General features: G+C 51.2%; 2 protein-coding genes across 7 annotated transcripts in view; one reads left to right on the forward strand and one right to left on the reverse strand.

Moving 5' to 3' along the window:
- Window positions 1-1387: 1387 nt before the first annotated feature.
- On the reverse strand, window positions 1388-16908 carry MDH2 (malate dehydrogenase 2). Its single transcript, XM_060649229.3, has 9 exons — window positions 16728-16908; window positions 11940-12108; window positions 10072-10155; window positions 9456-9565; window positions 7821-7946; window positions 5090-5167; window positions 3884-3983; window positions 3375-3526; window positions 1388-1703 (listed from the first exon to the last, which is right to left on the reverse strand). Exons 1-9 carry the CDS (start codon window positions 16791-16793, stop codon window positions 1572-1574), a joined length of 1017 nt encoding a protein of 338 aa, XP_060505212.1. The 5' UTR covers window positions 16794-16908; the 3' UTR covers window positions 1388-1571.
- Window positions 16909-16976: 68 nt separating this feature from the next.
- The window catches only part of STYXL1 (serine/threonine/tyrosine interacting like 1), a 72106-nt gene continuing 61587 nt past the window's right edge, over window positions 16977-27495 (forward strand). For 2 of the 6 annotated variants that reach the window (XM_081791695.1, XM_078440446.2), the window contains exon 1: window positions 16978-17167. The gene's annotated coding sequence lies outside the window, so the exon portion shown is untranslated. Of the gene's footprint in view, window positions 17168-27495 lie in introns of all 6 variants that reach the window. The other 4 variants (XM_081791696.1, XM_081791697.1, XM_078440443.2 and 1 more) reach the window with 4 other exon arrangements.

Genomic DNA, 27495 nt, shown 5'->3' on the forward strand with positions numbered 1-27495 from the left:
AGTCACGTGTGGTCGCTCATCTAAGTGGGCCCCTGAAGAGCCAGGCCCGCCTGCCCTGCCCTGCCCAGTCCGCTCCCACCACACGCTGGGGCCTGCCGGGGGACCTGCTTTAAGCACGAGGATGTGGCAGAAGTGATGCCGGGCCGGTTCTGAGCCCATCCTGATGCCTGGCAGTTTCTGCTTTTGCCCTTTTGGGAACCCTGAGCTGTCAAGGAAGAAGTCTGCCCACTCTGCACAGAGGCCCCGTGGAGAGTGACAAGCCTGGCTGCCCCAGGGTCCCCCCAACACCAGCCATGGCGAGCTATAGTCTCCAGTGGGCCAGACTGGCCAGTTCCTGCACCTGGTGGGGTGGGGACCACCCAGCAGAACCTTGTCCACATGCAGAAAGGGGGGGAGGTGCATAAAGTGGCTCTCGAGCAACTAGACTGGGGGGGGGCGGTTGTTTTACAGTAAGAGAACCGGAAGCGTGGGCTGCATGCAAACTGGCACACGAAGTGTTAACTTAACGAAATAAGCAAGAGGACAGATTCCATTACCAGCGATTATTTTCCTGCTTTATTTTTTGGCTGCTGTTTTAGGTTTTAAGCAGCAGACACATATTGAGGACTCGTAACAAAACAACGATGTCACAATGATAACGTCCGTCCGTTTTAAAGAGAAGCTGCTGTAGACACATGGGTGTTGGGCGCTGGGCTCAGCTCCGCCCCCACCTGCCCTTTTGCCCTTCACTTAAGTTCATCCAGTTGCCGCCACCATGTTCCTTCTCAGGCACGGACAATGGGAATAGGTCCCCCCCCCGTTTACGCTAAGGCCAGAGAATACAACCAAGTTCCTTTTTAGGCCTCTGATGAAGACACGGAGCCAGCCTTCTTGTGTCCCCAGCGCAGCCACGGCAGCTGGCGTTTTGGTTTTTTCTGCTCCTGCCCCGACTTTCCTCACAACTCTGCCTGGGGCAGTCCCCGTCTCTGAACACCCGGGCCTGGTGAGGGGAGGATGGGGTTGAGAGAGAGACGGAAGTCAGCCAAGGCAGCTCCAGCGTAGACGATGGAGCGGTCTGCTTAGGCAGAAACCACCATGTGGGAAGAACTGGGGATGGAAAAGGGCAGCTGGGCAAGTGCCACCAGCTGTCACCCCGCCACAGCTGCGTTCCAAGGACTCAGGAATCGGAGCCGAGCCCTCCTCAGTTTGCACAGCTAAGGGACACACTGTTGCAGGGCAGGGTTGGGGGGGGAGGGGGGGGGGACAGCCACTGATAAAGATTCTAGATGTTCTCGAAGCTACTGATGAAACCATCATGCGTCAGTCTAATATGTAAATAACATCTTCCGATTCGTGATGCCAGGCCCTTTGAAGCAGGGGGAAGAAAGCACGTTTACGGAGACCTTGATAAAGAAATTCAGAGCCTGCTTTTATTGAGGCACCCACAGACAGACCCACGATTTGGAAGGGGCGGCAACGTTAACACAACACTCGTGGGTAACGCGACTGCAACACGAAGGGGTGTGAGACGGCTTTACAGGGACATGATGCCTTCATAAGTTAGGGACGCGGACCGCTCACCAACTGCCCTCTCATTTCATGTTCTTCACGAACTCTTCTCCTTTCTTGATGGAGGCCTTCAGCTCAGGGAGGGCTTCGGCGATCATCTTCTCTTCGAAAGGAGAGATCTTGCCGATGCCTAGGTTCTTCTCGATGCCCTTTTTCTGGAGGAGAGAGGAGGTGGTAAAAACGGACAATTCTGAAATTAACAACAACCGCTAAAAATACTGTAAATTTTACAGCCGGTTTCTGTGGACGAGGCTGTTGAGCAAAACCCGCCATGTAACTTCACGGCTCTGCCCCGAGCCCGGGCTTCAGGCAGACGATCCTCGGCTGGGATCTGGACTCGGTCACTCACACCATGTGCACTTTGGCCAAGGCGGTTTCCTCATCTAGAAAACGGGCATACTCTCCACCTCAAAGGAGGCGGTGAGAACACACGCGGGCGACTTGGCACCCAGGGTGCTTGGTCATTAGCAGCGCCGAATGTTTTTCTTACCAACACAGAGCATACTTTTGGGTTCTAGTCTTTTCCCCGAGTTGGTAATAGCCACCCGGGTCCGATGTGACATCAGGAAAACAACAGGTGTCTGTCACCGTGTCACCTCCACGGTTGAGCTGGTGTCTGTGTGAGCAGGGGAGGCTTCCAGGCCATCTCCCTGGAGAGCCCTCCCTGACTCCAGGGCCTGCAGGGCCTGCCCCACCACACTGGTCACGGCATTAGTCTGTTTAGTGGGTCTCTCCACCACACGGAGTCCCCGAGGCCCGGGGCCATTGTCTCCGGGATCTTTGGACACCAAGGCATCTGTGGGAAGGGCCCCTGGGTGGCTTGGCATGTCACCACACAGTTCCTTTCTGGGGAGAAGATGAAGGCAACCACACATCTGCCTGACGTCAGCAGCCACCCGCACGTCAGAAACAGAGTGAGACTTAGGGGTTTCTGCTCCCTGAAGGCTTGGGGAGGGTCATCAGACCGGACAGCTGCCTCCAAAACAGCCTGACTGAAGCCAAGCACTGGGGCCAGAGGGGCTCTATCCCAGACACCACGGTTCCAAGGGGGTCTGCAACACATTCCAGGAAGAAAACCGGTAGGGGCGAGAGCAAGGGAGCAGGGGCACCTGAGCTGGAAAATATCACAGCTCTGCCAGCTCTCCAGGCCTCCCCGGAAGAGGGACGGGGCTCGGCGCGCCCCGAGGTCAGAGCAAGAACGAACAAGCATGAGCCACGGGGCGACGTCACACAGGACGGGAAAGGGAAGCCTTTTCCTCCAGAAGTGCCCACGGCCACCTGGAGACAGAACACGTGTCTCATCAAGAAACACAGCGAGGGGCGCCTGGGTGGCTCAGTCAGTTGAGCGTCCGACTTCAGCTCAGGTCATGATCTCAAAGCTTGTGGGTTCGAGCCCCGCATTGGGCTATGTACTGACAGCTCAGAGCCTGGAGCCTGCTTCGGATTCTGTGTCTCATTCTCGCTCTGCCCCTCCCCAGCTCGTGCTCTGTCTCTGTTCTTCTCAAGAAGAAACATTAAAAAAAAATTAAAACAAAAAAGAAAGAAACACACTGAGACAGCTGCGCTGACCAGCCGGCAGAGCCACAGGGAAGGGATTCACGTGCCAGCGGGTTCCTACGCAGCCCCCCTCAGCCTGAGGTTTCTCCCTGCTCTTAATTCTACGATGTGCGTCCACCCTCCAAACCCCAGCGCAGGCCAGGCACCGGGATACAGTTACCGCACAACGGGAAACCAAATTACGGAGCAAACAGCCAGGGCTCCCGACCTTAAGCATAGACAATGAGCCTCCTTCCGCGAGCCCAAGACACAGCCTCCAGGATACGTACCCCCAGCAGTAAAGGTGTGGAGAAATAGGGACAGTCTGTTTCTTGGGATTTAACGAAGGAACATTCGACAACTCCTTCCTTTCCGTTGATGGCATCCACGAGGGAGAAGACAAACCGGGCTCCGGCGTATGCCATAGACAGGGTGGCAGAGCCTAGGAGGGCACGGGCAGGTTAGCCAAGCCAGCACCGGGACGGTAAAGCCCAGGAGAGGCCGCCCTGTCAGCTAAGTAACATCTTCCACATCTTCCCCTTTAGCGGTGAAGAATTCAGTCAGCGTCTCTTCATTTTACAAACTCACGAATGGCACACAACCGGCTTCGCCAAGCTCAGACACCCTTCCATGCCACACAGCCGAGCTGCCCTCTGCTGCGGGACGGGCCCACCCAGTGAACACGTCTGAAGCTAAGAGAAGGGTTCGCTGCCTGCCCGGGCCCTTCCGGTCTTCAGCCGTGAGCTGGAGGGCCTCTGGCATCAGCACCCCACACGGGGGTCGTCCCCCAAGAATCTACCTGCTCCAGCTTTGGCCTTCACCACCTCCGTGCCGGCCTCCTGGATCCGCCCAGTGACGGCTGTCAGCTGGTCCTGGGGTAGGTCCACCTTGGGAGCACACTGCAGGCCAAAGTCACAGGGAGCACGTGAGCAGGGGCTGCTGCCACTCCCAGACCCCGTGTTCCCTCCCCCTGTCATGGCAGGACCCCCCCGCCGCCACTGCACGGGATACCAAGACCACCTTTGCTTTAAAGTACGTCACCTTTTTGGGAGGTGTAGTGCGGTCCCTACTCATTTTTTTTTTTTTAAGTGGGTTCCACACCCAACCTGGGGCTTGAACTCACGACCCCGAGATTAAGAGTCATAGGCTCCAGCGACTGAGCCAGCCAGGCGCTCCCGGTTCCTACTCATTTTTAAAGAACTTTTAGTATTTTGGACTAATTTTAGATTTAGCGAAGAGTCGTAAAAACGGCACAAAGATTTCCCTCACCCAGCCTACCCTAACGTTAGCATCTCACGTAACCATGGGGCAATTCTAAGGAACAGAAAATCTTCATCGATATGTTGACTACGGGCCCCACCCAGAGGTCACCCACTTCCCCACTGCTGTCCCTTTCCTGATCCAGGACCCCAGCGGATGGTTATCCCAGCTCAGTCTACTCCTTAGTGGTCCCGTCTTCCGGGACACTTGTCAAGAGCACCGACTGCTCATTTTGTAGAATGTCTCTCAATTTAGATTTACGGGAGATTTCCCTCATGCTTTTCTTACAACGTTATGCACTTCTGGTGAGGACACCACAAATATTTTGAGTCCTTCCGTGTGCATTAAACTCGGGGATCAGGACACTGGTTTCATTTTCCTCATTCGCGGTGGCGTTCACCTGGTCTCTACTCGTTTTTAAACACAACAGCTTTGCCTGCTCTGACCTACCCGGGAATTCAGCGGTCCCCACGGCAGTCTCGCCGTGTTGGGAGCAGGCCGCCGCGAGCACCTTCTGACCGCGCTCACTCCCGCAGGTGTGGACCCCGAGTTGCCGGAGCCCAACCGCAGCCCCACAGGCCACTCGAGAGCCCCCCAGACAATGGGCGGGCCGTAACCACAGCAGGAATCCTCTCGAAATACAAAGATGCTGAGTTCTTTGTCAGTCTGTCTTTAGTGCCTCAAAGCGGAACCCCTGAAAGGCGTTCGTGATCCTAAGGCTTCCTGGCAAAGGTGACGCACTTACCTGAGAGATAAGGGGGATGATGGTCTTCCCAGCATGGCCACCAATGACAGGAACATTGACTCGAGCTGGATCCAAACCCTGGCCACCAGAGTATGAAGCTTTGTTAATTTTTAAAGCTCTTTGAGTATAAAATGTCATATCCACCTAAAGCACCGATCCTGGAAAAACCCACGGAACTCAGAACAAAGAAACCACAAAAGACTGAGTCCAGCTGTATTTAGAGTCCCTCCCCCGGCCCCACCACATGGTGGAGCAGCAGTGTGAACAGGGCAGCGCGGAGTGACGCGTCATCTGGGAAGGTCACTACGAGGGTCTTCCTTTACAGTGAGCAGAAAACGGCCTCCATGTAGGGTCCCCCCCGGTGATCCTCGTCAGTCTGGTATCTTCTCAGAACCTGAGGATGACCGTCGTCTTCCCCAGAGCTAATGTCATTCTCCTAGCACAAGCCCAGACTCATGTCCCTACACTGTGTCAGAGACAACAAGTCAAATTCCCTTGCCTTCATTCTAGAGCAAAATTCAAAAACAATTCTAGGAAACCCGGGGGTGAGAACTCTGTCAGCTCAATCTGTGATCAGGACAGAATAAAACTGAGTTGTAAGGGGTCAAAACCCCATGGTTCTTTGTGGGGGCCTGCCAGAAGAGGCTGATTCGTTTGTTAAACCGGAGGCACAACGCCCCCACAAATCTGTGGACCAGGTATTTCTTAAGACGGTCAAAAAAAGGAATCTGGTGGGAGTTATGGGAGGGAAGTGAGCAGTCCCCAAATGATGCCACTTTTCTCAAATGCCGTGGCTGTTAAAGAGAGCAGCCCTCAGTTAGGAACCAGCCTTGCCCGGGAAGGGGGACACAGCCGGATCAAGTTCACGGAGCAGGGGGCTCACGTGGAGGTACCTCTGTGCCAAGGCAGTGTGCTGGTCACCAGGGACACAGGCGTGGACAGACAGAGCCCCGTTTTTGAGACACTCACTGTTGATTATAAGACAGACACAAATGACGTCCCACTGTCATGTGCTAAGACAGCCGCATGGGGCGGCCTCGGAAGGGTAGCACTTCCTTAGCCTGGGAGAGCCTTCTTGGGAGAGACTTAACTTCATCTGGGAAGCAGCAGGAGGACTTTGCCAAAGGAAGCGTTTTCTAGGCTAAATGAGCAGAGGCCTAGGGTACAAGAAATACCTACAACATCAGCAGAAATGCAAAGAGAAGGTGGCAAAGGGGGCAAGAGATGGCCGAGGGACTGAGGAGGGTCCAGACGCTGGAGGTTTAAGGGCCAACATTCATTCCTGATACAATTCAGGGTTTTCTCAGAACGCCAGAGACCTGAGGTAAAGGGCAATTCACTGAACTGAAGCCTGACAAGCATTAGAGTCTCTGCCAGGGGCCAAGACCCCCCCCCCCCCCCCCACCTTCCTCCACCTCAAACAGAACTTCTCTGGCTACGATAGCACCGTCCAGAACTTTCTGTGAGAACACAGAAGCCACATCTGAAATGTGGCCAGTGCAACGAGGACACGGATTTCTAGTTTTATGTAATTCTAAGTAACCAAACCAGCCCCATGTAGCCGGTGTGTTGCCGCAGGTCTGGGGCCTGGGGGAGATGGTGTGCTTCGGCCAAGAGCTGGTAGCACCACGAGAGCCCAAAGGGAATGAGCACTGTGGCTTCCATGAAACTGGGCTGGGAGCCTCAGGAAGCCCGAACCCCACCCTCTCGGCCCGTTCTCGGTCAGACTCAGCTGAGCACAAGCTCACCCAGAAAGCTGGTCCTGACTCAGACAACTGCCCTACACGCCCGCGCCGAACCGGTTACTCGATAATATTGTCTCTTGAATCCCAAGGGCTCCCCTATCTTCTGGATCTCTGGGACACCCGCGCCTAGCGCAGAAGCTGGGGACGCACCGCAGCACGAGCTGAAGCAGGGTGTCACGCCTCAGAGGCAAACCTGCCAGGCGCACAGGGAGCAGGGGGTACAACGAAGGTCAACGGTGTCGTGTGTGCCCTCCTTGCTTGGCCGTGCGCATGACCCCTGTTCCTACTTTAGAGTCCCCCTCATCTGCAAAGTCAGAAAAAAACGGCCTGAAGCTCAGGAAGGGCACTTCTTTAGGTCAGAGGAAGTGGTTCTGCTGGATCCACACCCCAAGACTCGGAAGCGACCAACGAGAGGCACCGAGGACGCCAGAGCTGGTGCCCGTGTCGAACCCACCCCAGAACGGGCCTGGCAGCTCAGTCGGCAGCCCAAGGAGCCGCAGGCAACTGGCCAGATGCGAACTCGCTGAGGCAACCCAAGAAGGGAGCCAGAACTATCGATCAGCAACGAAAGTCCTGACACCTCAGGCCTTCCGGAACCTTCCTTAGTTCTTTGTGTTTGCCAACTTTACCATTTGTCTAACAATCAGGTAAATCCTGTTAGTTCTAATTTTCAGAGGCAATGAACTTGGAGAGTACAACCCAGCTGAGCCAGCGAGAAACCCAGGAAAAGCCTGGACCCATAAGGCACCAGGGAGGACAGACAGAATCGAGTCAAGACTGAAGCTGGCCATGGTTCAAACCTGCATGGGCCTGTGTGGATTGCCCAAGAAAGCGTGAGGGCAACTCTCCCCAACAGGGGCAAGCCCCAAGAACACTGATGACTCTGGAGTCCCAAGTGATGTGTTAAGTGCCTGGTCTCCTATGCCCATAGGTCAGCCAAGGACAGCCAGGAACATAACTTGAAAAATATCCGGCGCAGCTCTTACCTTCAGTTCTGCAATAAAAGTGTTGGCTCTGACAATGTCCAGGGTTGTCACCCCGAAGATTTTATTGGGGTTGTATACGCCATGCTTCTTGAAAACTTCCGCCGTGATCGGGATGGTGGAGTTAACCTAGTAGATCGAGAGTGGCGTAACTTGCCCTGCATTCTGAGAGAAGAGGCATGCGACCGAAGGACAAGTCTCTTCCCCAGACCATTAATAAGTCCTAAGGTGCCAAACCGCTCCGCTGTTTACAAGCAAGTCATCCTCAAGACAGAACAGGTCACCGTGGGCCAACTTCCTCTTTTCCCCCTGACGTGAACAAAGAGCCCTTCGTCTTGGCAGGTGCTGTTTACCCCTAGTGGCTTCTGGGCCCACAGCTCCAATGGGCACGTGCCTTGCCAGCTATCGACCTAAATGGTGAGGACGGCTCCACCGGACACCGTCCTCCCCAGCTGGGGCTGACACCTGAACGGCCATTCCTAAAACAGGACGGCATCGCACACGGCCAGAGACCGAGGGCTCGGGGTCAAGTCCCAGCTCTGCTGCGCTGCGAGGCAACCCTGGGCAAGCTTCCTCAACTCCTAGGACTTGGTTCCTCACCGTAACACAGAGGAGACAACTACCCCACGAGGCTGTGAGGGTTACAGGACTTAATATACAGCAAGTGCGGACACGTTGCCGGGTGCATAGAAAACATGTAATAAAAACGAAAGAAAACGGCAGGACTTCTATCAGGCACCAGGTTAGCTTCCCAGCAGCAGCTGCTTTCCATGGCTGACTGGATGCCCCGAGGAGGGCGAGCCAGGTGGAGATCTGCTTCTCAGAGGCACCGGGCACAGCCTCTCGTGGGGCACAATCTCGTGGATTGGCAGGCACATCCCCAGTCAACACCACTGTGGCTGCACTTCTATCCAGAACCCGATCCTCAGAGACCAGATTCACCCAGGAGGGAGGCACGGAGAGGGCTGTGGTTAAATGCAACCTGGGCTGCTGGGGAGGCTTGGGGGCCACGCCGTCTTCTCGGGGAGGAGACAGCACGTGTGCTTTCAGGTTTGGAGGATAAGCTCCCTACAAAAACCCACGAGCAGGGCCTGGGGTGGCTGTGCAAGCGTGACAGGGAACCAGGAAGGGCAAACCCCGAGTAGAATACAGTAAAAGAAGTCAACAGGCCACAACCACCAGGGTTGAATGGAGCCTAAAGAATGGACTTTTCCAGGGCGCCTGGGTGGCTCGGTCGGTTGAGCATCCAACTCTTGATTTCAGCTCAGGTCATGATCTCAGGGTTGTGGGATCGAGCCCCGCATCTGTGTGGACAGCGGAGCCTGTCTGGGATTCTCTCTCTCTCTGTCCCTCTCCCTCTTGCACACGTGCACGTGCTCTCTCAAAATAAATAAATAAACATTAAAACAACAATGACGGACTTTTCAGGTGGAGAAACTAAGACAAAGAGAGGGGAAGTGATTTGCCCAAAGGCACACAAATGGTGGAAAACCCAGGCTGAAATTCCCAGTTACTTCATCCAATCTGTCCCCTGCAGCACCTTAACTGGATATTTATCCCTGTAAGCATATCTGCACACTTTTGCTAATTTTGAGCTTTCGGCACAGTATTCACGGCCTACCTGCCAGAGGCACTTACCGGGTTTGAAATGATGCAGATCATGGCCTCGGGGCAATGCTGGGCGCAGGCAGCGGTCAGGGTGGCCACGATGGAGGCATTGGTGTTGAACAGATCATCCCGTGTCATGCCTGAGAACGACCCAATTCAACATGCTCACAGAGCACGGAAGGACTTGCCAAAGGTGTAACAAGTGCTCTGTTACGGTTGTTAGATACCCTGGGTGAGACAGGGTCCCCCTTCCAAGGAAATCTATCTTGTAGGAGAAACAACCTAGTGTGACACGTGCCCAAACAGAGGCTGGTGGAGGGGGTGGAGTGTGGGGAGGAACCAGGGAGGGAGGGATCTGAGGAGGATCATCCAGGATCAGTGAGAATTCCCGAGGGGCGGGTGAAGGAAAGGGCACTCCACGCGGACAGCGGGCACAGAAGCACCAGACTGAGCAGGGGACAGACACAGCAGACGTGTGTAAGTCTTTTGCCAGGCCAAGGAGGAGATTTCCCTCTATCCCGCAGGTACTGGGGAGCCTTTGGAATTTTTCTCTGCCATGGAAACAATGACTTGATCCAGTTTAAAGGAAAACCACTTCCTCACCTGACCCGCAGGGAGACACTAGGCAGGGCTTTCAAACACACACCTGGTTTTCTTGGGACTCCTGCGGGAATAACCACCACATCACAACCTTTCAGGCAGTCTGGCAGCTGCTCAGGTCCGAGGTAGCCTAGAAAATACCATCCACCCAGGAAAGAGCAAGTTCACCGTTTCTGATCTGGGCAGGCGAGCACATCTTTGGGGACAGAGCTGGGGAAGATGGCCAGCCCCACCCGGGTCCGACGCCAACTGAAGGCCTCAGGTGCAAGGCCCACCTGTGAAGTGCTTCCTGGCCACTAATGCCCATGAGTTTGACAATCCCGGCACTCTCTCATGCTACTTTCCTCCAGCCGCCAACTGCCCAGCCCCCGACCCATTCAGAATGGACCAACCCTAGAGGTTTTCCCCAAACCAAACCAAGTCCGCTGTTTGCCTTCACCTGACCCGCTAGCTCCTGAAAGGCCTTCTCAGCCCCCAGGTCAAAGAGCTGCTTATCTCCCTCCTCAATCATCCTGACGAAAGCTCCATCTCGGGGTCAGATCAGAAGGCACACTGAGCGCCATGAAAGAAAGTCACAGAGCTGACAAAGCAGGACTCTAAGCGTTTGAATCTAGTTTGCTTGCTCGTAGGGGAAAAGGTCCATTTTCAAAGATTTCAAGGGAAATTTGCTCCAGTGACCAAAATCTGGTTTGATTTGAACTTTTTCCTTATTGCAGGACCTTCCAGAAGACCTGAAAGAGGACGAGCAAACCAACTGAGGCTATGGAAGGCACAAAAACGTAAGTTCTGACAGTTGACCTCTTGAGCTGTTTGCACCAGCGGAGGATGCGTGTAAACACCACCACACAGGGCACTTCCATACACCGTCAGCAGAGACGGATCACTGCCACCGCGATGCACCGCCACTTGGTGTATAATACGGTATAATCTTTGACATAGTCACACCTCCTGATTCCACTTTTGGAATCCTAAGAAACAAGATGTGAAGGTGAAGATGTTCATCACAGCTTGTGTTTGTGTCTCCAGTGGAGAAACACAGGAAATAGCCCAAAGGCCAACAGGACAGGCATAATAAATCAGTGACCAACTACAGAACTGCCTTAAAAATGATTTAACCAAGGGGCGCCTGGGTGGCTCAGTCGATTGAGGATCCGACTCTTGATTTCGGCTCAGGTCATGACTTCAGGGTTGTGGGATTGAGCCCCATGTTGGGTTCTGCACGGAGTGTGGAGGCTGCTTGGGAGTCTCTCTCTGCCCATCCCCCACTCGTGCATGTGTATGCGTGTGTGTGTGTGTGTGTGTGTGTGTGTGTGTGTACACATATTCTCGCTCTAAGAATAAACTTAAAAAAAAAATGGTTTAACCAATTTGGTAACACGGATAAATACTGCTACAAAGTAAAGGTAAGGGGCGCCTGGGTGGCTCAGTCAGTTGAACTTCTGACTTCGGCTCAGGCCATGATCTCATGGTTTTCTGAGTTCAAGCCCCATATCGGGCTCTCTGCTGTCAGCACAGAGCCTGCTTTGGATCCTCTGTCCCGCTGTCTCTCTGCCTCTGCCCCGCTCGCATGCTCTCTCTCTCTTAAAAGTAAACTTTAAAAAAAAAAAAAAGTTAAAATAACCAGGATATATAAGTCCCCCCAAATTCCCCTTCCTGATCCTATTGTCTTTTCAAATTAGAAAAAATTAAAAATGGGAAGATTAGACCACCTTTGTTTTCTTCTGAAAGATATTGCTATATAATTTTTACAGGCTCAAGTCCAGAAAGACATTAATTACTTGTGAAATTCAGTTCTACGATGAACATGGAAACCCTGGCTCTGATGTAGTTTCGTCGAAGAATTCTATTCTACGGCTTGGATCCCGGTCTACCGGGGAGAAGAGAAGCAGAGTCTAGGGTCAGCGTGCCCAGTACCTTTCACAGCTGCTCTGGTCTCGATGTGGCTCAGATCTGCAGCCACTCCGGGTGTGTGAGCAATGTCGTAGAGGGTCAGGCGGCTCACCAAGGGGCTGTTCTTGAGGAGAAGCGAAAGGGGCTGCCCAATTCCTCCAGAAGCCCCTAACACGGCTACTTTAGCATTGTTCTGTAAAGGGGCACAGAGAAAGGACTCTTAATATAGAATCGGCATTAAAAGTATTCACATGACAGCCTGTAAAATACCACACTGGGCCTCCTTTATGGCCATGGTGCCAAAGAAGACACAATTGTATTTCGACCAGTCCAAAGGTCCAGTTTTCTTTTGAAACACAGAAGCTTATCTCAGGAAAATGAGGAACTTAGGTCTACAGATGTTGTCACGGTCCGGGTCGTACTGCACACACCCTCCGCAAGGGGAACAAGCCTCACTCAGGCTGCCTTCCCTGCAGCCTGTAGTTTTAAAAACTATACACACACGCATGCAAGCACCTACCAGCAGGCTGTCACGGTACTTGGGGATGTGGACTTCCTACCTGCCACACGCTAGAATGACTTGCAAACTACAACAAGGCCTGCGAGCTGAAAGACGTGCAGACGGGGTAAGGGGCATCTAGTGTGACAAGCGCCACACAGGTAGATGCCGGGAAAGGCAGCGGTACAAAGAGAACGAGCTGTTTGGGGGGGATTTTGAAGGATGAGTAGGAGTTTACCAGATGGATGCCAGGGAGAGGAGTATGGAATATGGCCTACTGAAGGGAAACAGTCCTCTATGGCTCGAGCATTGCTGGACACACGTGGAGGAAGGAAGAAGGTAGGGCCAAAGCTAAGGGCCTAGCAGAGTGCATCGAGTTCTTTTGGGCAAAGGAGGACCACTGAAAGGCCTTAAAAGCTGGGAAAAGCATGTCCAGAACTGTGTTTTACAAAGTTATGAGGCAGAATGGAAGACAGACTGTAGATCTTCAAGAATGGAGGCAGGGAGACTACTGCAATAGTCCAAGCATGATTCAAGGGTGGGATAAAGGCAAGCATGAAGGATGGGTGAGCTACAAGTGATTCAGTTACTCCCTCCCCTCTCCCTCTATCCAGATGGTGAGCAGAGGGACAAATCTGGGATGACAGCTTCCTGGCTTAAGTAGACAACGTTGCCTTTAAGCTTGGTCTGGAGGTCCTATCCATCTGCACTGGGATTAATGGTAGCCACGGACAAGGCACAAAAGAGAACACAGAGTGACAGGAGCACTAGAGACAGAGCCCCATGAATACCAGCATAAAGGAGGAAGAGGAGTCTGTGAAGGATGATGACCAGGTGAGACTTAAATTAAGGCCACCCTCACCCCAGCCATCCTGAATAACTAATTCAATGACTGCCTCCTGGTAACCTTTCCTATGAAAGGAATTGATGAAGTGGGATACAAGCCAAACACAGGCAATTTGATTCTTCAATTTGGGAAGGAAGGAAAGAAAGAAAGAGAGAGAAAGAAAAGAAGAAAAACTAAGTCTTAGAAGAACAGATCTATTCTAAGCAGTGCTCTGAAGCTCGCTCTTATTATACACAAGGTACCCTTCCCCATAAGGCTCACTCAAGGCCTAACCAAAATTCCTCGGTGAGCTGGTTTCTGCTGTAACCCAACAAATGAGAAGGGGGATTATTCCTGGCAGGCAGGCAGGCAGGCAGGCAGGCAGCCGCCAGGGAAGGAGACAAACTGAGAAAACAGAGACAAAAATCCAAAGCACTGCATGTGGCCATCTAGGGTCCTTATACTATCAACACAGATCTCTACGGCAACGGATGCTGGTAATTATGGACTTTGGTTATCAAAACCTGAAATTAAACCCCAAACCAAGCCCAACCAACCGCCCATCATGTGCCATCTGCTTAAGAAACGTAAACCCTAAAAGCATACACAACTAAAATTCAAACTCAGTTTTGTTTTGTTTTTTAAATTGGTACTGTAAAGGGGGACCCCTGACTTCCCAGAAGACTTCAGTAGCCACATCAACCAGAACCCAAGGCCTGGCAATGTCATCCACTTCCAGACCTTCAGTTATCACTCTCACGTCTTGTCTCTAATCCTGGGAACTCTCAAATTCCAACTCCCACATTCCCAGCTCTGTCAGACATTCCAACTGTCTAAATAAGTTTATGCTATCTCTCCTACCCTGTTCCCAAATAGTACCTGTGTTCTCCCAAATCCAAACCCTTAGAAGCATTTCCTGCCTCTTCTCTTATCCTGCCTTCCCTTCCGCCAGTTAAGACAGGAAGGACTTGGCATCTCAAACACCTTCCCAACCTGTCCCTGACTTCTGTTCCTGTTCCATTGTCTATCTTTGGCCCCTCACCACCACCTTCAACCATTCTTCAGAAAATTAAACTTTTGAGGGGTACCTGGGTGGCTTAGTCAGTAAAGCATCTGACTTCGGCTCAGGTCATGATCTCACGGCTTGTGGGTTCGAGCCCTGCATGGGGCTCTGTGCTGACAGCTGGGAGTCTGGAGCCTGTTTTGGATTGTCTCCCTCTCTCTCTCTGCCCCTCCCCCGCTCACACTCTGTCTCTGTCTCTCTCTCAAAATAAACATAATAAAAAATTTCATTAAAAAAAAGAAAATTAAACTTTTGGGCATTTCACTTCTTTGCTCAAAAATCTCCTTGAAGTTCCTCATGCCCAGATTGCTCAGCCCGGCTTCCAAGGCTGACCAGGGCAGTGGATCCACCATGGAGCCCCATGGAGATTACTCAAAAATAAAATAAAAAAGAAACAGACTGACCTGATGCCCTCACCAGGGTCCTTAAGTGAATCGGTCCCTTATGATACATAAGATAATCTCCTCCCTTATGATACATAAGATGACCTCCTCGCTCTTTCTTTTACTTTCAATGTTGAGGTGATGTCATTGTTTGTCTATTACAAGGTTTCGTTAATTTAGTTAACATGTATAAAAACACAGTCCTTCAGTGGCGGAATCTTTACAATGTGATGAGAATCTGTGGTACTGCAGAGATTAACTGGTGATCTCTTCCTAAAAGACCAGTCTCCAAACTTGCTGACCTTTTCTGCGCTGAGGAGTGGTGGTCAACAGCACACTGCTCAGTGTGCTTTATGATATAAGTTTACTATAGTTTCTTTTTAAAGTTCTATTTTCTTGTGTTGTAACACATATATGAGTACACACATGGAGAAATAAATATATTGAGGCTGTGCACTTGATTCACTTTTACTGTTAAGGACAGAGGATCCAAAGTCTCTAGACCAATGTTACCTACTTTGCTCAAGCTCATCTTTCTGACTTACTCTAATGCCTTCATCAATACTGCCACTTCTATGTCCATATGCATTTTATTTTAATTTTTTAGAGAGAAAGAGTGCAAGTGGGGGAGGAGGCAGAGGGAGAGACATGTTCAGCACGGAGCCTGATGCGGGGCTCAATCCCATGACTCTGGGACCATGACCTGGGCCAAAATCAAGAGTCGATGCTCAACCAGCTGAGCTACCCAGGTGCCCCTCCAATACGCATTTTAAACTCAACACTTCAAACTGAGCTCCTGATAGCCTCCCCCTGTCCAAATCCACTCTCTGCCAGCAGTCTTTCCCATCTCAGCAATCAGCAATGTCAAAGCCTGAAGTCTTGGTGTCCTCCGTCTGGAACCCTTTATCAGACCATCTGTCGGCAAATCCCACGGTGTTACCTGTGATCAGTTCCCTTCCCCCCACTCCTCAGCATCAATCTTCAGCATCTGTCCTAAGTTTACTCCTTTTGAGCCTATCTCAAGTGCCACTTCTTAGACATCTTATCTCCTGCAGCACCCAGCACAGATCTTGGCAAGCATGGATACTCAATGCTATTATTGTGTACTTATTTTCAAATGAACTGAATACACAAGAAACTGACCTGAAGGACAGAAGCTAAAGCAGAAATTTGGAATCTCCTTTACTAATCACCTCCCTTTTGGATGCAGTGCTTAAGAGCCAATGTGGGCATCTCCTGGGTTCTCAAACTTTGGTTATATTGGAATCACCTGGGACACCTGATAAACATACAAAGGTGTAGGCACTACCCTCCCTTCAATGAACCTGGGTCTGGTCTGCATTAGCTTTCAGGTGATTCTGACACACACCAGTTTGAGAACCACCATCCTAGAAGATGCCTAAAAATAGCTTAGGTTAAGTACTCCCAGGCCAAGTGTTGCACGGTCACCACACCTGGGGTCAGGCCCAGTCCGCCCACAGCAGGAAGGATCCTTCAAAAGAGTCCTTAAGAGGAAGCAGCGTGTTTAGGTTCTCAAAAGGAAGCTTGGTAGTTCAAAAGCCACTGACGGTGAGCGGAAGAGCTGCTTTTAATCCTCTGGCTAAATGACTGTGTAACAACCTTGGACCAGTTCCCTACCCTCGGTATCTCATTTTGTACTATGGAGTTAATAATTACACGTTATGTGTACGGATGCTACAGAAAGAACAAGGTTAGTACTATAGAAAGTTGCATACAAGCATAAATTACTTGCGGCCCTGCAGCCCGGGCTTCTCAACCCTGAAGGAATGCAGGGCAAGAACAGGTCCTCTTGGGGTCCGGAGGACGAGCTGGGGGACTCCCCCCACCACTTTCTCCCGGGCTTTCTTTTGGCACTTCCCGCACAGTAACCGGGCCGGCCCAGGGCGCCACAGCCGCGGGTCGGTACCGGGCCGCCCTGCGATCTAGGGCGGCCCCGGGGATCAGGGCTGCTCGCGAGCCCAGAACCCACGTGGCCCAGGCAGGGGACCCCCGCCTGCAGGCAGCCCCTCATCGGGCCTACCTGGGCTGAGGTGCTGAAGCTGCGGCGGAGAGCGGCGCCGGCAGGGCGGGCGAGGGCGGACAGCATGGCTGTTGCAGGAGGGGCGCGGACCGGCAGGCAAAGGAACTGGCGGAGGCAAGTGACACCAACGACCTCCACGGTGTACAGGCCCTGCCGGCTCCGCTCCGCCCGGCCTCGCGAGAATGGCCCGGCTTCCGGCCCCGCCCTCCGCCCCCCAAATCTCGCGGTGTCACGTCCATCTCTGGGTTGTGGTGGAGAAGGACTGCGGGGGCTCGATTTCTGCGCGCAGGAAGCGCGGTCGGGGCAGGGTCGTAGCGCGTGAAGCGTTCCTTGCGGCCGGTGGTGGAGCCGCGGTCGCGAGTGGGAGGGAGAGTTCTCACCAGAGCGGTGGAAGAGATCGAGATTTAGACTGGAAGAGCCTTAGAGGAGCCATTTTACAGGTGGGGCTCCAGACAAAGGCCCTGACAGGGAGACAGGTCGAGGTCGCGCTGCAGGCCCGGCGGAGGGGGTGCGGTCCGGGCCCTAGACCTCAGCCCAGACCACCCAGCCTGCTCCGGGAGGCCTCAGGGCCTCCGAGCTCTGGAAAGCTCTGGAAGAGAAAAGGGGAGAGGAGGTTGAGCCCTGGGGGTGGGGTGGGAGAATGGGGTCCCCTCTCATCAGTCACTTCGATGCACCCCTCCTTCCCCCGGGTCACGTACACGTACCGCCCACCCACCAGTACCCTAGTCCTTGGAGGTGCACAGGACCCTCTGTTAGGGTTCAGAGAGCTTTACAAACACCACCACTGAGAATGGCGGACACAGCACTGCTGGGCGAGGCACCGTTACAGTTTCAGGAAAGCAGCCCCGTGTTGCAGAGGAGGAAACTGGTATCTAGGTGGTAACTTGCATGGTCACCCGATCCCTACTCCTCAGGTCTACCCAGCCATGCTGTGAACACGGCCACATTGTTTCTGCTTTAGGTACAGAGAAACTGTCGCTTGACACCCAGCTATAAGGGGATTTGTTTGGAGTTTATCCAGACAGGAAGTAAAGCTGTGGTTCTTGCTCACAAGGAACTTATCACTTACATTTATAAGCTGAATTATAGAAGCATCCTTTCCCCCCAACTGTTTCCTGGGTACACAGAGAGTTCCTTGCCCTCAGCCAAGGGGTGGGGGTGGGGGGCAGATAGAGGTGCAGCAGGTTGTTGGTTTAACAAGATCCGCCCATTTTCTTGCGTTCAGGGAGCTGAGTCTAGCGGGAGAGAGGGGCAAATTGCAGGCAGCATGATATGGGCCACACTAGGAGAGTTACGAGGTGCGATGAGAACAGGAGGTGCATCCAACCCTGCAACAAGCTGAGACATTCCGGAGGGAGTTACTCAGTGGGACCATTCGACTCCAGAGAAGAGAGAGAGCCCTGCCTGGCTGTGGGGGTGCAAGTGTTTGAGTTGAGGAGGAAGAGTCCAAAGTAAAACCTGGAGCTAGGAAAGCCCAAGTCTACAGATGGTGAATAGATCCTCTCTGTTGGAGTGGGGACCTGCAGACGAGCAGTGTATCTTACCACCAACTGTTCTCTGGTTAATTATTTACCCCTCTATTTTACCACTAGAACCGAGACTACCTTGTGGTCAGGTACATCTCTCATCCCTGAGCCTTTACTGTCCAGCAGACTGAGCATAGATCTCTGAATTTTGGAAGAGTTGAATAGCTTTAGATAAGGCTGAGAAAAGCGGGTTGCAAAACAAATGAACAAACATTGTGCAGGAGCAACGAATGTTAGCTGAGAAGTTTATATTTTATTCCTTAGGCAGCAAGTGTTTATGATGATGCCACTGGCACTATGGGGGAAGATTGGACTGACCTTAACATGCCAAGGATTCGGATGGCAAGATCTGGAGGGCAGGGAAATTGTTTGGGAGGCTATCCTAGGAGATGTTAAAGATCTGAGTTACGGTGGCCATAGACATGGAGGGAGTGGGGCCAATGAGGGAGAAGTCTCCAGGGAAAAATTGATTAGTTTGCGGGTTTAAGAAATGAAAGATGGGGGCACCTGGGTGGTTCAGTCAGTTAAGCATCCAACTCTTCACTTGATCTTAGCCAAAAGGCCGAGAAGCGATAAGCATCCAACTCTTGATTTTTGGCTCAGGCCATGATCTCATGGTTCGTGGGATCGAGCCCCACTTCGGGCTCTGCACTGATAGCATGGAGCCCCTTTGGGATTCTCTCTGCCCCTCCCAGTGCATGTGCACCTTCTCGCTCCCTCTCTCCCTTTATATATATATACATATATATATATGTATATATGTATATATATAATTATATATACATATACATTTATATATATATAATATATATAATTTTTTTTAAAAAAGGAATGAAAGAAATGTGGAAGATCAGACTGAGAAGTATATAAGTACAGAAATGGGATTTGGGGGTTATGTGGAAGGAGAGCTGGCTAGAGAGGCAAAAAATAGCTCCATTTTAGTTGGGTTGAATTAGAAGTGATGGTGATTTGTCCACATAGAAATATCGGTGGACAGGTTGGGAGTTACTCCAACATGAAATGTGGGATTGAAACCCATGAGCGAGGCCAGGGCCAAAGGCATCCCTGTAGAGGGGAGAGAGAGGTGAGGCCCTGAGAAAAATGTGAATCATGGAGTCTCACACTCCTACAACTGGGCTACACCCTCCCTCTCCTTGCCAAGTTGTCTACTCGGGCCATCCCAAGCAACTTGACTGTTAGAAAAGCCAGCCTCGCATTCAGTTCATAGCTGCTTCCCTTCAAATCCCAAGATTGCTCATAACAGCATTAACAGCTGCTGTATTAAACGGCGTGTCTCTGCTGTCCTTTGCATGTGTGACTGTTACACTGAACATGCAGGGCCTCGTCCAGAAAGCCTACTGCAGTCCTGAAACAGCTTTGTTGTCGTCCCCATGCTTGCTTTATTTCTTTGCTTGCTCTCGGATCACCCCAGTCATCGAAACAGACTTCGCGCAATAGCCATAATGTCCCGTTTACATTAGTAGTCAAATCAAGCGAATTCAGTGTCCAAGCCTCTCCTCTTCCTCTCTTAAGCTTGCTTTAGGCTCCCACCCTTGGAGGGGAGAGTGCTTGACTTCTCCCATTTCTCCCATCTTGCTTCCTCACACCCCCACCTCCCCTGAAAGACTGTGGCTTCAGACTGCAGTTGTAGGAGTAGAGGTAGGGGCAGGAAAGGTCCCTGTGTCATCTGGTATTAGTATTCTCTGAGCTTGACAGGAGTTTGTAGCTGATTATCTTCCATGTGGTGCTTGTGTGGGCCTCTAGCTGCAGTTCCTTTGACCTAAGTGGTTATGCCTCAGTCTTGCTTTCAGTTGTTCTTCAGCCCCTGGTTTCTGGAATTCCCTACTACCTGCAGTTGGCCCATTGTGCCTCCAAGTGGTCATCTTGGTCAAAGTCCCTTTATGATGGCTTCTAGCTGGCCTTCTCTCTTGCCCACATTTTATCTATAGGAAACACACATCCTTTGCCCCAAAAAATCCTGGAGTGGAAGTTGGGTGAGCTCAAGGCATTTCAAATGCATCTGACTCTCCTTGCTTTGCTAACAGCTAGCCAACCTCAGACTTTTCCGGGCTGGGGCCCGGCACCTGCCTCTCTGCCTGCACTAGCTTCAAAGGGCATAGGCCAAGCTATTCTAGGGATTTTCTTTCTGGCTTTATGAATTGTTTCAAGAAAGCTCAGGCTTGTGAATTTTGGAATTCAGAAAGATGCTAATGGAGGAGGGGGGAGAACTCTGAGATCCTGAAAGGAGAGAAAGATTAAGTGGGAGAGGATAAAGTCAGAGGATTCCAGGAGAAAGCATGTAGCTTCCCCCCCCCCCCCCCTGCCCCCAACGGAGATTGGCGGGGGGGGGGGGTGCAGCTGGCTGAGAAGGGCTGTTCACACCTAGTAGCCTTAACTTTCCCAGGCAAGAAATAGGAAATGAGAGAATATGCTCCATGGGGACCCCAGGAGGGTTGAGGAGGTTTGGATAACAGTTATAGCAACTGGGAAAATTCTGGGCAAATGAATAGTGAGAAAGGGATTAGTTGACAGCTGTGGAGGCCAAGCTGAATTCTGCAGTGTGTACTTCTGTGTGTCCAAGTCCACATGGTTTCCACAGCCCAGACCCTAGACCAAGGTTACCAATGTACAAGTGGGGCTGCATACACTCCTATCCACACATACACACCTGCGTATTCATATCTTTGAACACACAAACATGAATCTACAAGGGGGATTTATTTTTATTGTTGTATGGTTTGTATATGATACAGATCTTAAGTGTTCAGTTGACTGTTTTTTACTATTTACACCCTTAATCGCCACCCCCAACACAATCTATAAAACATTTTCACTATTCCAGAAAGTTCCTTCATGCTCCTTTACATCAGTCCCCCCAAGACTGTTGCTTCTGTCACCATGGTTTCATTTTGTTTGTTTTTCATTGTATGTTTTTATATATGATATGCGAATATATTCACCCCCCCCCCCCGCCCTACCCCTCACGTACACAAGCCATCCACATCCACATATACTGACCGTTTTGTGCCTTACAATAGGCTTAGACCATGGTCATGGGCTATCCTGTCTCTGCTATTAGCTGCTATATATGCTAACCTATATATATGTTGGATACATATCCCATATGAATATATATATGTGCAGTATATGTGCTAACCTATCTTCAACCCTAAAATCATACCTCAAGTGAAGTATTTTTTTTTCAAAAATTTTTAAGTTTATTTATTTATTTATTTTGAGAGAGTGAGCAGGGGAGGGGCGGAGAGAGAGAATCTCAAGCAGACTCTGCACCACCAGCACAGAGCCATATGCAGGGCTAGAACTCCTGAACCGTGAGATCATGACCTGAGCAGAAACCAAGAGTCGGACGCTTAACCCACTGAGCCACCCAGGCTCCCCTCAAGAGAAGTATTTTCAATCTCTCCTTTCAGATTCTTGGAGCTAAAAGAAAAAGTTAGAAAGGTGGTAATCATTCCACCTTGCATGGGAGTTTATTTTTCTCTAGGTGCTCTTGGATGTTTTAAAACAGAACTGTATCGGGATAAATAGCTTTAACTTAGCTGTGGCTCACGTCTGCCAGAAGTCAAAGGACTTGGCTTCCAAGACCTGTTCCGGCCGAACACGTAGGAGGTGGTGGGCCAGCAGCACGGCAGCAAGAAGCACCGGCAAGGAGCTCCCAAGAGCTGAGTCGCCAACGGTGGCCGATCTGAGTCAGGAGCAGAGCCTTCCATCTCCCAGGTCAGCCAGAGGTCAGGGAAGTAGGAGCAGTGCCCAGTCCAGAGCCTGGTCAGGGCCGAGGACCCGTGCCAGAGGAGCAGAAAGGGAGGCCTAAGCCTGATCAAGGAGCAGAGGAGAGGCAAGTGCTGGTGGCCGAGTGGGAGGAGAAGAGACCAGATGTCATGGTCACGGCCTTTGGGACCTGACCCAAACTGGTTGCAGTTCACCAGCCCCTACCTCTGACGGGTGAATTGCCTGCAAGACCTGTCACTCTCAGGACTAGTAGGGTACCTCTCAGGTGTGTAGTGTACCTAGGTGTGGGGACATGGGAGTGAAGGCAAGGTTGAAGGCAAGGGATGGGGATGTGTGCGGCTGGGTCTAGGCCCCTGGCCCATACCTGTTGCTTCCAAAATACAGAGATTCTGGCCATCGCTAACAGTAGGACCTGGTGTGCCTCTGATTTCGAGACCACTCGGGTAGCCTCCACAACCCCGTGGTGCTACAGCCTGGTGCTATGTGCTCTAGTTTTGTCAAGGGGCAGGCTGTGATTGAGGAAAGGCTATACCAGATCCTTGGGGATATTGACTCTACAGCAACACCGAAGGCTCCCTCTACTTACAAACTTGGCTAGCTCCTGCTTCACTCCTTGGCCCGAGATTCTCTGAATGGTGCTCTGTGTCTACTGGATTTGGAGCTGTCAGAGGCTCCTAGGTGAAATTGAAAGGAGAGAGAGGGTAGGAGTGAAGGAACTTCTGTTTCCTAAGCTCCTGCTCCACACCAGGGCCAGTGCTGGGCAATTTATGTCTGTCGTTTCAACGTCACATTCCTATAGCCTTTCCAGTGTAATCCTGTGTAAACTGCTTCAGTTTATAGGTGATAGTTATAGTGTTAAAGCCTGTTCCTGTATTTAAGCCTTGGTCATCCTGGCACAGCCTCTGCTTCACACAGAGAACCAGAGCATAGTGGGGTTAGCTGTGGACCCTGAGTCCTATCTGTGCAGTCCTCTGGTTCCTGCTTAGCCCGAGCCAGGAACCCACAGTAAAGCTTATGGGCTGGCTTCTCCAGGAGCATGGAGCATTGCCTCTTCTCCACTGGAAGCCCATCAGTTGTGTCCACCCAGACTGTGTGAGGCCAAGAGTTGACCAAACTCTGTCCTGAAGGTCCTTTGAGAAGCCTGACGTGAGGCCCAGCCTCTGTCTGCGATGCCATCAGCCAGAATGGAAGTCCTTGTGTACCCAAAGGATCTGGTACGGCCTTTCCTCAAGCACAGGGAGGCAAGAAGGGCTGGGTCTGGCTAGTTTCCAGCTTCATCTCAGGCTGTGTCAACCCCTAATGAAACATCCCTTCCTAACTGGCAGTTTTCCCCGAATATAGACCTTGTGTCCTCACTGGAGTGGAGTTTACCAGCCCAATTGCGTCCAGACAGCTCTGGGCCGACAGAGCTGCACACACGCCTGGTTCGGAGAGAGGCCAGGCCTTTACAGTGAAGGGTGAAGAACTTCCCTACTGGTGGGTGTGTAATGTGCAAGTGTTTTGGGGTGGCTCTGCTTGCCACCCACAAAGCCATGTGGGTTTCCCAAACTGGTCAATTCACAGGAAGATTGGTCTCTCTGACCCCCTGAAGCCAGCTTCCTCTGGCCACTCTTCCCATCTGCCTGCCCCATTCCCCTGCAAAACCCATCACACTGACCCCCACCCCCAAAGTCTCAAAAGGAGCCTATCTCTATCTCTGCTGAAAGAGTCCACAGGGGGATGTCCTAAACTTGCCATTTTGGCACTAGTGTTTTGAACAGGCCATTAGGAAAAGGATGCTTGATAGAAATAATCATAGTCAATGCTGCTAGGATAAACATCTGACTGAGGGATCAAACCCTTATTGTAAAAATCACACAGAAAAAAAAGGCTTGATCTTGGGGAAACTAATTTTGGCTAAACAAAATTGCAAAAAATCAGAATTAGTTAACGATGAAATGAAATCAAGGAATTCAGTCCGCTTTAGTGGAACTCACAAAGGAAAATACTTTTGGCAAAAACTTGCCAACATTAGTTTAACGGTCTGTGTAAAAGCTCAAAATGTCAAAATATTCTCAGGGCCCAACAGCCGAGCCAAGAGCATTGTCAACCTTGTAGAGGTGGGAGCAGCACTAAAAGAAGTGGAAAGCCTTCCACCTGCCCGGGCTAGCAGTGCCCGTGATCTTAGCTCACAGGGCTGCATCCTCTTTCAGAACTGTGCCGTTTAGGGGCAGGGGTGATAGTGGCAGTTGGTTAAGCGTTCGACTTCAGCTCAGGTCACAATCTCCTGGTTCGTGAGTTTGAGTTCTACATCTGGCTCTCTGCTGTCAGCACAGAGCCCTCTTTGGACCCTCTCTCCCCCCTGTCTCTCTCTGCCCCTCCTCTGCTCATGCTCTCCTCTCTCAAAAATAAACATTAAAAAACCCCACAAAACTGTGCTGTTAGGTTCAGGAGCTGTTCTTATCCCTCTCATACTTTATCAGCAGATGAGGGCAGTTCTCGCTTGACCAGGGAGAGTTCTCCCTTGGGGAAGGAGAGAACTCTGGAGGAGTTGATCCCTGGGGCTGGGTTTTCACCTGGATGCCACTAGTGAACCCGGGCTTTCAGAGGCAGAGGATCTGGGATGTGACTGGGGGTGGGAGTGGGGAGGTCCTTAGGCGCGTCTGTGTGGCCTCAAGTCAAGATGGCCCCATTGACGAAGGCAGGAATGGTGACTATTCATCCAACGTGTGCTTATTGAGCACCATTCACCAAAAATCGTGGGCACTGGGTGAGGATACAGTGAACAAAAGGGCAAGGTCCCTGCCCTTTGTTGTATGTATGCCCCACACATTCCCAGAGGATAAGATTGGTGGTAAAGCAAGCAAACCGATGAGTGCGTTGTGTCGAATGGTGGCAGTGAGGTGAAGACGAAGACACCCATAGTTTGAAAAGATCGCCCTGAGTGCCATGTAAAGATGAGATCATAGGGAGAAAGCAAGAAGCCAGAAGCTCAGTTGGGAAGTATGGCATCACCAGGAGAGAGATGATAGTGTAGAAGGTTAGCTCTGGAGCTGGAGCAAAGTGGATGGGTTTGAAGTATGTTTAGTACTAGAGCTGATAGATTGGATGTGAGGGGCCGGGGGAAAGAGGGATTCAGGGTATGGACTTGAATAGCTAGGTGGATAATGGTGCTGTCTTTTCAGGCTGAGGAAACTAAAAGAGAGGTATTGGAGGTAGGGGCACGTGTGAATTAAAAGTTGTTTTGAAAAAAAAAAAAAAAAAAAAAAAAAAGTTGTTTTGGCCATGTTATGTTTGAGAGGCCCAATGAGGCATCCAGGTAGGTCGAGCTCAATGGAGAGGTCAAGCAGGACTACGATTTGGGACTCATTGGTTTATAAATGGTATTCACATCACTTAGACTCTAGATCTTTTTTTTTTCTTTAGTTGCTTTTTTAACATTTATTTTATTTATTTATTTATTTTTTTAAATTTTTTTTAATGTTTATTTATTTTTTTGAGACAGAGAGAGACAGAGCATGAACAGGGGAGGGTCAGAGAGAGGGAGACACAGAATCTGAAACAGGCTCCAGGCTCTGAGCGGTCAGCACAGAGCCCGACGCGGGGCTCGAACTCACGGACCGCGAGATCATGACCTGAGCCGAAGTCGGCCGCTTAACCGACTGAGCCACCCAGGCGCCCCTTAACATTTATTTTAAAGAGACAGAGAGAGACAGCATGAGTGGGGGAGGGGCAGAGAGAGGGAGACACATAATCCAAAACAGGCTCCAGGCTCTGAGCTGTCAACACAGAGCCCGACATGGGACTCAAACCCATGGACCTTGACATCATGACCTGAGCCAATGTCAGACACTTAACCGACTGAACCCCCAGGCACCCCTAGGCTCTAGATCTTCTAGTAGTGGTTCTCAAGTAGCAGTGACTTGCCCTCTTCTTTCAGGGGACATTTGGCAACATCCAGAAACAGTTTGGGTTGTTTACAACTGGGTGGGGAGGGCTTTGCTACTGACATCTACGGGGTGGAGGCCAGGGATGCTGCTAAACATCCTGCAATGCACAGGTCAGCCCCCCACAGCACAGAATTATCTGGCCTCGAATGTCAATGTCAATGTCAATGGTGCTGAGGTTGAGAGCCCTGTCCTACAGAGAGAGTGTAGACAGAGAAGGAAAGAGATGACTGCCTAAGGACTTTTTTTTTTAAAATATATCTTAAAAAAAATTTTTTTTAATGTTTTGAGAGAGAGAGACAGAGCGTGAGCCAGGGAGGTCAGAGAAGGAGGGAGACACAGAATCCAAAGCAGGCTCCAGGATATAAGCTGTCAGCACAGAGCCTGACACAGGGCTCCAGCTTGTGAACTGTGAGATCATGACCGGATGTATCTAAATATCTTTTTATTTTCATTTTGTTTCTCCCCTACTTGTGCTCTCTCTCTTAAAATAAACAGAGAGAGAGGGAGAGAGAGAGAGAGAGAGAGAGAATCCCAAGCAGGCTCCTCAGTGTCAAGTGCAGAGCCCAATGAGGGGTTCCAGCTCCTGAAGTGTGAGATCATGGTGACCTGAGCGGAAACCAGGAGTTGAAAACTTAACTGACTGAGCCACCCAGGAGCCCCGTGGACTTTCTTAACATGAGGAGGTAGAGCCTCCCACCCAGAAGACCAAGTAGCAACAAACAGTGGGAGAAGAGAAGCCTGGGGAGTGGAGTGTTCTGAGAGTAGAGAGTATTGGGAGGGAGGGATGCTGAACTGGGTTAAGTGCTAAGAGGCTCCATCCTTTGAGCCCAGGGAGAAGTGATTAATGGCTGAGGCAAGGTGGACATTGTTGATGGCCTTGATAAGAACAATTCCTACGGTTCGATGGGCTCCAGGGGAGAAGATTGCATTTCTTCCCTGTTCAGAATGTCTCACGTGTAATTTCATTAATCCACACACAATAGGGAGGTGCTATTATCTTGGTTTTTACAGAAGTGGCAATATTACTAATAGCCCTGTTTTATAGAGGTAGAAACTGAGGCGCAGAGAGACTAATTACTCCCCCCTGATCAGGCAGCCGACAGTAAGCGGCACAGCCAGGATTTGGACCTAGAGAGTCTGGAAGCGAGGAAGTGGAGGGAGTGAGACGTCTCTCTGTAGAGAACAGAGATGGGTACCGAGGATGTTTGCCTGCTGATAGGAATGATCCATGTGGAGGCTGAAATTGGTGATGTTGGAGGGGAGGCTGAGGACCAAAGTCTGACTTAGTGGGAAGGATCCAGGGCCCATGGTGAGGGGGGTGGCCTTTCCCAAGAGCATTCTACTGGTTACTCTGAAGTGGGTCCTAACTGTCCTGAGCAAGATTATCCCTAGACTCAACTTCTCTCCCACATGCCCCCTGCTGGCCGCCAGAGGCCTGCTGGCTAACTCTTTGTAGCCCCACCCCTGCTAAAAGGTAGCCTCCCTGTACAAGTGGCTGCACAGGCCCAACCTTTCCCCCTCCATGTTCTTGGGGCAAAAGAGCCCAGCCCAGCCCGGGCGGGC

Source organism: Panthera onca, chromosome E3 (genome assembly GCF_046562875.1).
Source record: "Panthera onca isolate mPanOnc1 chromosome E3, mPanOnc1 haplotype 2, whole genome shotgun sequence".
NCBI classification, from domain to species: domain Eukaryota; kingdom Metazoa; phylum Chordata; class Mammalia; order Carnivora; family Felidae; genus Panthera; species Panthera onca.